Source organism: Salmo salar, chromosome ssa12 (assembly GCF_905237065.1).
Source record: "Salmo salar chromosome ssa12, Ssal_v3.1, whole genome shotgun sequence".
Classification (NCBI taxonomy): Eukaryota; Metazoa; Chordata; class Actinopteri; order Salmoniformes; family Salmonidae; genus Salmo; species Salmo salar.
In genome coordinates, this window is record NC_059453.1 from 13,776,449 (window position 1) to 13,790,328 (window position 13,880).

At 42.8% G+C, this 13,880-nt stretch overlaps 1 protein-coding gene and 1 long non-coding RNA gene across 3 annotated transcripts; one reads left to right on the plus strand and one right to left on the minus strand.

Moving 5' to 3' along the window:
• Positions 1-1,616: 1,616 nt before the first annotated feature.
• Positions 1,617-6,599, minus strand: LOC106564245 (uncharacterized). Of its 2 annotated transcripts, none has more exons than XR_001319442.2 (3): positions 6,480-6,599; positions 4,314-4,455; positions 1,617-2,025 (listed from the first exon to the last, which is right to left on the minus strand). It is a non-coding gene; the product is annotated as an uncharacterized lncRNA (long non-coding RNA). The 2 variants fall into 2 exon arrangements; XR_006757884.1 differs by having other exon boundaries at positions 4,314-4,475; positions 6,480-6,553.
• A 289-nt stretch (positions 6,600-6,888) lies between these two features.
• On the plus strand, positions 6,889-9,299 carry LOC106564244 (claudin-9). Its single transcript, XM_014130292.2, has 2 exons — positions 6,889-7,462; positions 7,717-9,299. Exon 2 carries the CDS (start codon positions 8,127-8,129, stop codon positions 8,778-8,780), a length of 654 nt encoding a protein of 217 aa, XP_013985767.1. The 5' UTR covers positions 6,889-7,462; positions 7,717-8,126; the 3' UTR covers positions 8,781-9,299.
• Positions 9,300-13,880: the final 4,581 nt, after the last annotated feature.

Below are 13,880 nucleotides of genomic sequence, written 5' to 3' on the forward strand. Positions count from 1 at the left end.
TCAAGAGTTTTGGAGAGAAAAGAAAGAAGGGATACTGGTCTGTAGTTGTTGACATCGGAGGGATCGAGTGTAGGTTTTTTTCAGAAGGGGGTGCAACTCTCGCTCTCTTGAAGACGGAAGGGACGTAGCCAGCGGTCAAGGATGAGTTGATGAGCGAGGTGAGGAAGGGGAGAAGGTCTCCGGAAATGGTCTGGAGAAGAGAGGAGGGGATAGGGTCAAGTGGGCAGGTTGTTGGGCGGCCGGCCGTCACAAGACGCGAGATTTCATCTGGAGAGAGAGGGGAGAAAGAGGTCAAAGCACAGGGTAGGGCAGTGTGAGCAGGACCAGCGGTGTCGTTTGACTTAGCAAACGAGGATCGGATATCGTCAACCTTCTTTTCAAAATGGTTGACGAAGTCATCCGCAGAGAGGGAGGAGGGGGGGGGGGAGGGGGAGGAGGAGACAATATTAGAATGTAGCCATCAAAACAACACAATATTAGAATGTAGCCATCAAAACAACACAGTTGTAGAATGTAGCCATCAAAACAACACAATATTAGAATGTAGCCATCAAAACAACACAGTTGTAGAATGTAGCCATCAAAACAACACAATATTAGAATGTAGCCATCAAAACAACACAATATTAGAATGTAGCCATCAAAACAACACAATATTAGAATGTAGCCATCAAAACAACACAATATTAGAATGTAGCCATCAAAACAACACAGTTGTAGAATGTAGCCATCAAAACAACACAATATTAGAATGTAGCCATCAAAACAACACAGTTGTAGAATGTAGCCATCAAAACAACACAGTTGTAGAATGTAGCCCTAGAATGTAGCCAGTAAAACAACATAATATTAGAATGTAGTTTATGGAGAATGCATTCAGAATGGAGACCAATGAAAGGTAGCCATCAAAACAACTGACACATTCAGTTCTTCAACCCACGGTAATGTTGGAAGATTAGTGTATGATGGAGATAGTAGGAAATAGAATGTTACATAATTAAAACATTTTGTGAGTGCCCAAAGGTCACATTTAGCACAACTGTCATTGCGGAATGCTTTGCATCGTCATCACCCACTGGGCACAGACTTATGTTAGTTCAATGTCTAGTTTTGATTTACGTTTGATCGAGTTGTCAACTAACCGTGAATTCAAAGTGAAATCAGCAACAAATGCCACCATGTAATTGGATTTAAGTTAAAGGTTGGGTGAAAACACGACGAAATGCCTTTCACGTCATCCACTTTTTACAAAACCAATCGTTTTTTGCTTGAAATGACGTGGAAACAACGTTGATTCAACCAGTGGGTTGAATCAGAATGATCTGATCATGTACTTTTGGTGAACTAGTCATTAGTTCTTGTTAATGTTATTTTTAAGGATTTTACAGGGTAGGATAAAGGCCTTAAATTCAGTGGCCTGGGCTGTAACTCTCGTCACACAATATCTGAATACTTGGTCAGATGATATCAGGGAAAGATATAGCAGGATGAATGTCTCTTTTAATCCCGTCATGACTAACAGGTTCAGACCCATATCAGGACTGACTTAACAGAAGTAGGTTAGCACTGGTGATGAATATGAGGGTTTCATCTCTCTTGAAAAAATGATCTATATATTCTTTGTTTCTTGTCTCTCTTTATTGGGATTTTATTCACTTCCAAATGATTCATAATTAAAGTTGGATAAATGCATCAAGAAACAAGACACACCACTTAAGCCCTTCCATCTATACACTGTTTTATCCTCCAAATGTCTTTATAAAAGTAGATCCATATCCTACACATGGTGTCTCCCAGTAAGTCAGGGGCTCCACCTGTTCCTGACCAGTCCTGTTGTAAACCATATCACCGCCCCTGTCAACCCTCCCATGACAACACCCCCAAAACCACCTGTCAGAACCCCCATCAACAACCCCGTCACTATGGCGACGATGAGCTCCAATCTGTCGCTGACGATTCTCTGCCTGTCCTCCTTCCTCCACTGGTATCTGTAGCGCTCCCTCTCCTCCACCTCATTGGACCGCACTGCCAAGAGAAAGACACACCCCTCTTTACTCACAGGGGGAAACAGTCACCAAGGTGGAAGAGATCTATGTTCTTTGAGGGAAGTTAATGAAAAGAACCTCATAAATTCCTATTTGTATTGTACTGTACTGTGTTTTACTGTATTATAACTATTGTGAATAAGTATAATTAAGTAAATGGCACATATTATTTATTCAACGTATTTCACAAATCACCGTTAGATGGAGAGCTTTCACTAAAAGACTGAAAAGGAGATATTTCTATTTACGGAGAAAGATTAAGTAGCCTAAACACTGATCTGAGGTCAGCCTTGGTGTTTTAGTCCTACAAAGGTGGCCTGACAGGATTGGATAGGTTGGAGAAAGATGAAGTAGCCTAAACACTGATCTGAGGTCAGCCTTGGTGTTTTAATCCTACAAAGGTGGCCTGACAGGATTGGATAGGTTGGAGAAAGATGAAGTAGCCTAGACACTGATCTGAGGTCAGCCTTGGTGTTTTAGTCCTACAAAGGTGGCCTGACAGGATTGGATAGGTTGGAGAAAGATGAAGTAGCCTAGACACTGATCTGAGGTCAGCCTTGGTGTTTTAGTCCTACAAAGGTGGCCTGACAGGATTGGATAGGTTGGAGAAAGATGAAGTAGCCCCAAGACACTGATCAGACTAACGTTTCCTTCCAATTGAAACAACGGAATGCAATATGTCATTTTTTGGGCAACCAAATTCACATAGAAATGTTAGTTATAGATCTTTCATTCTTATTGAAAGCAAGTTTAAGAAGCGGAAGATATGTTTTATGTGCGCTATTGCTATGCTTCCCTTCTTAAGTTTACCTTTTGCATCTTTTAGTTTCAGTTTCATACACCAGATTAAAACCATAGACATTGGCCGTGTTCCAAAACTGTGATGTCACATGGGTAAATTGTGACTGATTGACTGATCTACAAATGATATTGCGCAGATATTTATGATGCAAGGTGATTTGTAGGTCAGTCAGTCTTGACACACACATCGTTACTCACAGGGGAGAGCGGTCACCAAGTTGCAATACATCTAAATTCTTTGAGGGAAGTGTATGAAAAATAACCGTATAAATACTATATTGTATTGTACTGTATTTTACTGTACTTTTACTATCAACTATTGTTAATAAGTTGACATTATGATTATATGGTAGAGATAATTTCATCAACAAATTTCACAATTCTCCACTAGATAGAGTGCTTTCTCTAAAATAGATATTTCTCTTTATGGCGAAAGATGAAGTAGCCCCCAGACACTGATCTGAGGTCATATTTGTGTTTTGGGCCTGTAAGTAGGCCCTGACAGGATTGGATAGGTGCAATCAAGGTGTAGAAATGTCCACAAAGCCTTTAAAAGAGTAAGATTGAACTACAGTACAGCTATAATACAGGTCCTAATGGCTGTCCTAGGATCAGATTACCCTGACTAAATAATAAACTAACCATTAAAGAGTAAGGTGGAACTACAGTACAACTTTAATACAGGTCCTAATGGCTGTCCTAGGATCAGATTACCCTGACTAAATAATAAACTAACCATTAAAGAGTAAGGTGGAACTACAGTACAACTTTAATACAGGTCCTAATGGCTGTCCTAGGATCAGATTACCCTGACTAAATAATAAACTAACCATTAAAGAGTAAGGTGGAACTACAGTACAGCTTTAATACAGGTCCTAATGGCTGTCCTAGGATCAGATTACCCTGACTAAATAATAAACTAACCATTAAAGAGTAAGGTGGAACTACAGTACAACTTTAATACAGGTCCTAATGGCTGTCCTAGGATCAGAATACTCTGACTAAATAATAAACGAACCATTAAAGATGCAATGTGCAGAAAACACTTTGCTATTTCCTGGATACTAAAATTCTAATAGTTCTCCTAATTTCAGTTTATGTGACAAAACAAGCAGTCGCTGTGTAGAGAATCATTGTAACATCTAAAACGGTGTTAAATATATTTTCCATAACCAAAAATAATTTTATTTTCACCTGTTTGAAGCTGGTGTATAAAACCGAAAGTAAAAGACGCAAAACAACATTTTAAGAACGGGAAGCATAGAAATAGCACACATAGAACAGACATACCGCTTCTTAGACTTGCTTTCAATGAGAATGAAAGATCTATAACTCACATTTCTATTTGCATTTGGTCGTCTAGTCCAAAAAGTTACATATTGTAACTTAAAAGCGCTAAACCACATCTAACAGATATACAGTGGACAATATAGAATGTAGTATGTTGTTTAATGTTGAGTCACTCACCCACTGTAGGTTTCTGGAAAACAGGAGCGCTCTGTGCAGCTCTGACCAGTTCATTTTTGTAGCGTGGCTGCATTTGGCTCTGGACTCTATCTCCCATGGTCCTTTACGCTATTGTCCTCTGGCTTCTCCCTAGTGAGACTGGCTGATGAGGTGGGAAATAAACTAAAGTAAAAAATAATAAAAAGTAACACAATAACATAACAATAATGAGGCTATATACAGGCTATGTTATTGTGTTACTTTTTATTATTTTTTACTTTAGTTTATTTGGTAAATATTTTCTTAAAACTTCTTTGGGGTAGGGGGCAGTATTCGGAAGTTTGGATGAATGAGGTTCCCAATGTAAACTGCCTGTTGCTCAGGCCCAGGAGCTAGGATATGCATATGCATGGTAGTATTGGATTTAAAACACTCTACACGTTCCAAAACTGTTAAAATAATGTCTTTGAGTATAACAGAACTGATATGGCAGGTGAAAACCTGAGGAAAAGCCATCCAGGAAGTGGGAATTTTTTAATGTGGGTGGTTTTCAATTGAAAGCCTATCGGCCATATAAGGGGTTAGGACCCAGATTGCAGTTAATTTCACATTTACATTTTAGTCATTTAGCAGACGCTCTTATCCAGAGCGACTTACAGTAGTGAATACATACATTTCATACATGATTTTTTATTTTTTGAACTGGCCCCCCGTGGGAATTGAACCCACAACCCTAGCGTTGCACACACCATGCTGGCGTAGCAAACACCATGCTCTACCAACTGAGCCACAGGGAACTGAGCCACAGTTCCTATGGCTTCCACTAGATGTCAACAGTCTTTAGACATTGTTTCAGGCTTGTTTTCTGAAAAATGAAGAAGAATGAGACCTTTCTGTCCGGGGACTGGGCAATCATGCATTGCTGGTTTGCCCACGTGACCGTGTGCGCGCCCTTCGTTGTTTTTCCTTTCTATTGAATACGCTATTGTCCGGTTGAAATATGATCGATTATTTAGACAATTGACAACCTGAGGATCAATTATAAACATCGTTTGACATGTTTCAACGAACTTTACCGGTACTTTTAGGATGTATTCGTCTGCATGTTTTGACCGCCTTTGAGCCAGTGGATTACTGAACAAAACGCGCCAACATAACTGAGTTTTTGGGATATAAAGAGGGACTTTATCGAACAAAACGACCATTCATTGTGTAGCTGGGACACTTGGCAATGCCACCAGAGGAAGATCTTCAAAGGTAAGTGATTTCTTTAATCACTATTTCTGACTTTCGTGAGGCTTCTGCTTTTTTGGAAAATGTTAGTAATACTTTTGTGTGCTGGGCGCTGTCCTCAGATAATCGCATGATATGCTTTTGCCATAAAGCCTTTTTGAAATCTGACAAAGCCGTTGGATTAACAAGAAGTTAAGCTTTTAACTGATGGATGACACTTGCATTTTCATGAATGTTTAATATTACGAATAATGTCATTTGAATTTGGCGCTCTGCAATTTCACTGGATGTTGGCCAGGTGGGACGCTACCGTCCCACCTGCCCCAAAGTTAACTCTTATTGAACTGCACTGTTGGTTAAGGGCTTGTAAGTAAGAATTTCACGGTAAGGTCTACACTTGTTGTATTCGGCGCATGTGACAAATAAAGTTTGATTTGATTACACACATCCTAGACTCTATCAGGTGAACCAACACATGTAGACTACACACATCCCAGAAATAGATCACCCCCCCAAAAAAAAATATCAAACATCAACGTTTATGACTCGTACACTAAGAGCATTTATATTATTTGAAATTGCTGCCATTTTATGCTTTCTCATCAGCTGATGCTAATCTTTAACATTCATTTTAATTGAGGCCATCCGATTTCTCCTGAGAGCAGCAGGATTTAGACAATATATTGCACTGAACATGGACTCAACTGAAATTTTAATCACTTTAGAATTATTAAAACATCCGACAAAGTTTTTGTTGGGGGTTAACAATACATTTTAAAAACTTTGGAGATTAAAACATTACCTCGCCTCACGGATCCTACGCTTATATTTTCAGCAGAGATACATTTGGAAATTGTTTATAAGCAATAAGTTATCTCTAAGGCTTTTCTTTGTAAAATTTCACATAAAATTGGTTTAAAGACACTAACTTTTAAAGTTTCAGATTTTAAGTACCTGTTTCAGGTGATCTGTGGCAAGACTGTAGTCCAAGGTGTTATCAAGATTTTTCCGGGACGTGATAACATCAATAAAACCTAAGGTTCAAAGTTGTTACCACTCCTGCAACAACAGAATATTAACACTTTAACTGCTGAAATACATGATGGAAGACATGAACTGAATCTAGAATGTTAACACTTTAACTGCTGAAATACATGATGGAAGACATGAAATGAATCTAGAATGTTAACACTTTAACTGCTGAAATACATGATGGAAGACATGAACTGAGTCAGACAGTAATACAGAGAAGTACCATATGTAGAATGATAGTTTCATATAGTTAATGGAAAACACACAAACCCTTGACCCTTGTAGAAGCCTTGTCAGTCTGTGGGACATAGCGCTGCATTGTGTTGCTAATCTGTTACACATGTGTGTTTGCCCGTATGTGTGTGCATGCTAGTGTGTGTAGTGTGTGTCTGTGTGTGTGGGTGTATGGATGTGTGTGTGTGCCTGTGTGTGACATAGTGGCCAGCTGGGTGTTGCTCCCCTCCTACACTCTGCTGTGTAAAGCATGTGTATGTGTTTGCGTGTGTGTGTATGTGTTTGCGTGTGTGTGTATGTGTTTGCGTGTGTGTATGTGTTTGCGTGTGTGTGTGTGTGTGTGTGTGTGTGTGTGTGTGTGTGCGTGCGTGCGTGCGTGCGTGCGTGCGTGCGTGCGTGCGTGCGTGTGCGTGTGTGTGACATCGTGCCCAGCCCAGCTGAGTGCTGCTCTCCTCCCACTCCTCTGTGTTAAGCTGTGCTCCAGTGAGACAGTCTGGTCAGTCTGTGTGTATGACAGAGGAATGAGCACACCATCACAGGCCTCTACTACTCCACAGTGTTACACTCCACAGGACAGACCTCTACTACTCCACAGTGTTACACTACACAGGACAGACCTCTTCATTCTGTCCACTGGTGCAGAGCAGCAGAGTCCTCTGGGGTTTGGAATAGTAAGTATTATCCTGATTATCTCTAACTGTTTTACTTCAGACGGACTGTTTTGATTCTGTTGCTTTCTGAAATGTGTAAGAGTCACAAGTTACTGTTTTTTTATGTTATTTTAATAACATGTTATCGCATGTTATCAGGCTAATATGTTGGGATATCATTTTAATATGTTGGAAATTGTTATTATGTGTGTATACATTAACATAAACATAGGTTCAGAGTAATTACAATGTATTTCTTCATCATGTCCTGGCAGGAATATTGTTGTTGCTGTTGACCCGTCTGAGGATGTGGAAGAGGAGGGGTTTATGTTGACCATCCCTGTTTCTACCACAAGACACAGAACTACTGGATATTCAGCCAAGAGGAAAGAGACAGATACATTCCTGCAACAATCCCGGGACGTACAAGAACACTTTATCAAGGGGAACTTCTGTCACCTGCAATCATTGTTTTGGGGAAGAGAGGAGATTTGAAACCGTCTTGACAACACTCATTATCTAGTGAAAACCAGGGAAAACACACCAGGCCCAGACCAGGCTCAGACCAGCCTCAGACCAGGCTCAGACCAGACCAGGCTCAGACCAGGCCCAGACCAGGCTCAGACCAGGCCCAGTTGCAAGCAAAGTTCTTGAACAGAACTGTTTGGGACTTTTGCACGTCGCCATGGCGTCCACAGGTCTGCAGCTACTTGGCCTCCTATTGGCCGTGATGGGCTGGGTGGGCGGGGCTCTCGTCTGCGCCGCCCCCTTGTGGCGAGTCTCCGCCTTCGCGGGCGGGGAGATCGTGATTGCCCAGGTTCTCTGGGAGGGGCTATGGATGACGTGTTTGTCCCAGAGTACGGGACAGATCCAGTGTAAGACTTACGACTCTACCCTGGCCCTCCCCATCTCAGCCCAGGTGTCCCGTACCCTCTCCGTGCTCTCCCTCCTCCTCTGCCTCTTCGCACTCCTGCTTGGCGTGGCTGGGGCTAAGTGCACCAAGTGTCTAGGGGAAGGAGCATACTCGTCCAAGGCTAGGCTAGCCCGCGTGGCTGGGGCTCTGTTCTTCTTCTCTGGGCTGCTCTACCTGATACCCATCTGCTGGACGGCCTATGCCGTGGTCAGGGATTTTTACGATCCAAAAGTCGCCGCGCCGCTGAAGAGAGAGTTAGGCCCCGCCTTGTATCTAGGCTGGGGGGCGGGAGTTCTGCTGCTGGTGGGAGGGGCTCTGCTGAACGCAGGCTCCTCCCCTCCAGCGGTTAGGGAAACGCCTACTTTTGGGGGAGGTGGGAGGAGTAACCCACTGCCTGTGGTGGTAGAGGAGAAGGAGTATGTCTGAACCGTGCCACACCAGGGTTGTGTTCATTACGTTGAGAGAAAATGGACTGAAACAGGGAGGGACTACCTGAACGTGTCCAATAAGAAATGTTCATTTTCGTTGTCCATTGTAAAACATTTTGCAACGTTATGCCCTAATGAATACAACTTCGTCACTAAACTCTCAGTGAAGGAGAGACAGGTCAAAATGTAAATAAGAAAATGCTTATGATTACATTTCAGAAAATTTGCATGATTATTCTCCATTTCTTAAGACCATTTGTAGACAGCTTTGTTATTTTGCTATGACATCATCTTCTAGTTGTTTTTATTATGACATCATCTTCTAGTTGTTTTTATTATGACATCATCTTCTAGTTGTTTTTATTATGACATCATCTTCTAGTTGTTTTCATTATAACATCATCTTCTAGTTGTTTTCATTCTGATTTGAGTTTTCTGTGTTAACTTCTTCTTGGTGAGTGTAATTTATAAATGAAATAATAAAGTGTTTTACAACATGTTTGTAATTGCTACTACACTCATATATTTACAAGTTATTTGTTTTAGCTACTGCACTCATATATTTACAAGTTATTTGTTTAGCTACTGCACTCATATATTTACAAGTTATTTGTTTTAGCTACTGCACTCATATATTTACAAGTTATTTGCCAGAGTAGAAGGACAATGTGTGATGCACTTGTGTCAGTGTGGGAGGTGAAATGCATTGTGGGATGTGTTAATAACTAAGTGTTTATTAATGGGACATAACTGGCATCGCTCAGATTCCACTCTGCCCCCTCTCTCTCTCTCTCTCTCTCTCTCTTTCTTTCTTTCTCTCTCTCTCTCTCTCTCTCTCTCTCTCTCTCTCTTTCTTTCTCTCTCTCTGTGTGTGCTTATGTCTGACATGTGTTTGTGTGTATGCCAGACTCCTTGTGTGGGCAGTGTGTGTGTGTGTGTGTGCATGTGCGTGTATGTTTTGGAGAGCCCACATGTAGGCAGTGTTTGTGTGTGTGTGTGTGTGTGTGTGTGTGTGTGTGTGTGTGTGTGTGTGTGTGTGTGTGTGTGTGTGTGTGTGTGTGTGTGTGTGTGTGTGTGTGTATTTGTGTGTTGTATACAGAGTGGTTATACAGTAGCACAAAGGCAGAGTACAGGACACAGACAAAGACCATCTGTATAACATGTGCCAGGACACGAGTCCCCCCCACCATATTAACCCAGTCACGTGAACACGTACGACATCATAGAAACAGAATCTATAGACCGGGCTCTCCCCATTCAAGTCAATGAAAGTTCCAGGGATAGAGGTTCCAAGCCATTTCTAGAGATTCTATTTCTATGATACTTCCATACAACAACAATGGACTCTGTTATTACAGGGCTTTCCAGACCTGCGTTAAAATACTATCTGAAATCTTTCAAAAATGATTTAGCGATTGGTGTGGTGGGAGGGCTGCCATCTTATCGGCTCTTAACCAATCATGCTATTTTGTTTGTCTTTTTGCGTTGTTGGTAACTTGTTTTGTACATAATGTTGCTGCTACCGTCTCTTATGACCGAAAAGACCTTCTGGACATCAGAACGGGGACTACTTACCTCAAACTGGACGAGGAGTTCTTCTTCAATGAGTCGACGCGAGGGATATACTACAGACACCCGACCAGGCCCAATCCCCGTGATTCGCTGGAAAAGGAAACGTAGGTTTTCGCGGAAAAAGATCAGGATGCCTTGCGAGGATTAAGTGACGAGTGGCTAATCTGCCCTTACCTTCCGTTCTGCTAGCTAACGTTCAATCGCTGGAAAATAATTGGGACAAACTGAAAGCATGTACTAATATATCCTACCAATGGGACATTAAAAACTGTAATATCTTATGTTTCACTGAGTCGTGGCTGTATGCTGAAATTAAGAACATACAGCTGGTGGGTTATACACTCTATCGGCAGGACAGAACAGCAGCCTCTGGTAAGGCACGGGGTGGGAGCCTATGCATTTACGTAAACAACAGCTGGTGCACGATATCTAAGGAAGTCTCAAGGTATTGCTCACCTGAGGTAGAGTATCTCATGATAAGCTGTAGACTACACTATCTACAGAGAGAGTTTTCTTCTGTATTTGTCGTAGGTGTCTACATACCACAACAGACCGAGGCTGGCACTAAAACCACACTCAATGAGCTGTATTCCCCCATAAGCAAACAGGAAAATGCTCATCCAGAGGTGCCGTTCCTAGTGGCAGGTGACTTTAATGCAGGGAAACTTAAATCAGTTTTACCTCATTTCTATCAACATGTTAAATGTGCAACCAGAGGGCAAAAAAATCTAGACCACCTTTACTCCACACACAGAGACGCGTACAAAGCTCTCCCTCGCCCTCCATTTGTCAAATCTGACCATAACTCTATCCTCCTGATTCCTGCTTACAAGCAAAAGTTAAAACAGGAAGCACCAGTGACTCGGTCTATAAAAAAATGGTCAGATGAAGCACAGACTGGAATATGTTCCGGGATTCTTCCGATGGCATTAAGGAGTACACCACATCAGTCACTGGCTTTATCAATAAGTGCATCGAGTACGTTGTCCCCACAGTGACTGTACGTACATACCCCAACCAGAAGCCATGGATTACAGCCAACATTCGCACTGAGCTAAAGGGTAGAGCTGCTGCTTTCAAGGAGTGGTACTCTAAACTGGAAGCTTATAAGAAATCCCACTATGCCCTCCGACGAACCATCAAACAGGCAAAGCGTCAATACAGGAATAAGATCGAATCATAATACACCGGCTCTGACGCTCATCGGATGTGGCATGGCTTGCAAACTATTACAGACTATAAAGGGAAGCACAGCCGAGAGCTGCCCAGTGACACGAGCATACCAGACTAGCTAAATAACTTATATGCTCGCTTCGAGGCAAGTAACACTGAAACATGCATGAGAGCATCAGCTGTTCCGGACAACTGTGTGATCACGCTCTCCGCAACTGATGTGAGTAAGATCTTTAAACAGGTCAACATTCACAAGGCTGATGGGGCAGACAGATAACCAGGACCTGTACTCGGAGCATGCGCTGACCAAATGGCAAGTGTCTTCACTTACATTTTCAACCTCTCCCTGTCTGAGTCTGTAATACCTACATGTTTCAAGCAGACCACCATAGTTCCAGTGCCCAAGAACACTAAGGTAACCTGCCCAAATGACTACCGATCCGTAGCACTCACGTCTGTAGCCATGAAATGCTTTGAAAGGCTGGTCATGGCTCAAATGCAATAGCAATCTCTATTGCACTCCATACTGCCCTTTCCCACCTGGACAAAAGGAACACCTATGTGAGAATGCTATTCATTGACTGCAGCTCAGCGTTCAACACCATAGTGCCCTCAAAGCTCATCACTAAGCTAAGGACCCTGGGACTAAACAGCTCCCTCTGCAACTGGAACCTGGACTTCCTGACGGGCCACCCCCAGGTGGTAAGGGTAGGTAACAACACATCCACCATGCTGATCCTCAACACGGTGGCCCCTCAGGGGTGCGTGCTCAGTTCCCTCCTGTGCTCCCTGTTCACCCACGACTGCACGTCCAGGCACAACTCCAAAACCATCATTAAGTTTGCTGGTGTGGTCGGCCTGATCACCGACAACGATGAGACAGCCTATAGGGAGGAGGTCAGAGACCTGGCAGTGTGGTGCAAGGACAACAACCTCTCCCTCAACGTAATCAAGACAAAGGAGATGATTGTGGACTACAGGAAAAGGAGGACCGAGCATACCCCCATTCTCATCGACGGGGCTGTAGTGGAGCAGGTTGAGAGCTTCAAGTTCCTTGGCGTACACATCACCAACAAACTAGAATGGTCCAAGCACACAAAGACAGTCGTGAAGAGGGCACGACAAAACCTGTTCCCCCTCAGGAGACTGAAAATATTTGGCATGGGTCCTAAGAGCCTCAAAAGGTTTTACAGCTGCACCATCGAGAGCATCCTGACGGGTTGCATCACTGCCTGGTATGGCAACTGCTCGGCCTCAGACCGCAAAGCACTACAGAGGGTAATGCGAACGACCAAGTACATCATCGGGGCCAAGCTTCCTGCCATCCAGGACCTCTATACCAGGCGGTGTCAGAGGAAGGCCCTAAAAATTGTCAAAGACCCCAGCCACCCTAGTCATAGACTGTTCTCTCTGCTACCGAACGGCAAGCGGTACCGGAGCGCCAAGTCTAGGTCCAAGAGGCTTCTAAACAGCTTCTACCCCAACCTCCATCTCCTCATTCAAGGAATCAATCATGGACACTCTTACTGACAGTTGTGGCTGCTTCGCGTGATGTATTGTTGTCTCTACCGTCTTGCCTTTGTGCTGTTGTCTGTGCCAAATAATGATTGTACCATGTTTTATGCTCCTACCATGTTGTGCTGCTGCCATGTTGTGTTGCTACCATGTTGTTGTAATGTTGTGTTGCTACCATGCTGTGTTGTCATGTGGTGCTGCCATGCTATGTTGTTGTCTTAGGTCTCTCTTTATATAGTGTTGTGGTGTCTTGTTGTTGTGATGTGTGTTTTGTCCTATATTTTTATTTTTATTCCCAGCCCCCATCCCCGCAGGAGGCCTTTTCCCTTTTGGTAGGCTGTCATTGTAAATAAGAATGTGTTCTTAACTGACTTGCCTACTTAAATAAAGCTTGAATATATATATTTGGGGGGAAAAAGGTCTGGTGCTTTCCTCTGGGTCTCAAAGCGCTTTAATAAAACATAACCCCATCCACTACCAATGTAACCTTTTATTTAACTAGGCAAGTCAGTTAAGAACAAATTCTTATTGACAATGATGGACGACGCTGGGCCAATTGTGTGCCGCCCTATGGTACTCCCAATCATGGCCGGTTGTGATACAGCCTGGAATCAAACCAGGGTATCTGTAGTGACACCTCAAGCACTCAGATGAAGTGCCTTAGACCGCTGAGCCACTCGGGAGCCCGAAATGTGGTATATCTGAGAAATGAACAACAGCCATGTTGTGGAACTACTATTAGCAATCACCTCATAAAATGGCAAAGACAATTGCGCTTTTACACTTTGACTATTTCTGTGACAATATTTACAGGGAAGGCCTCTAGGCCTAAACCAAG

Excerpts from the sequence above, each read along its gene's own strand:
- LOC106564244 (XM_014130292.2), top strand. The coding sequence starts at position 8,127 with ATGGCGTCCACAGGTCTGCAGCTACTTGGCCTCCTATTGGCCGTGATG.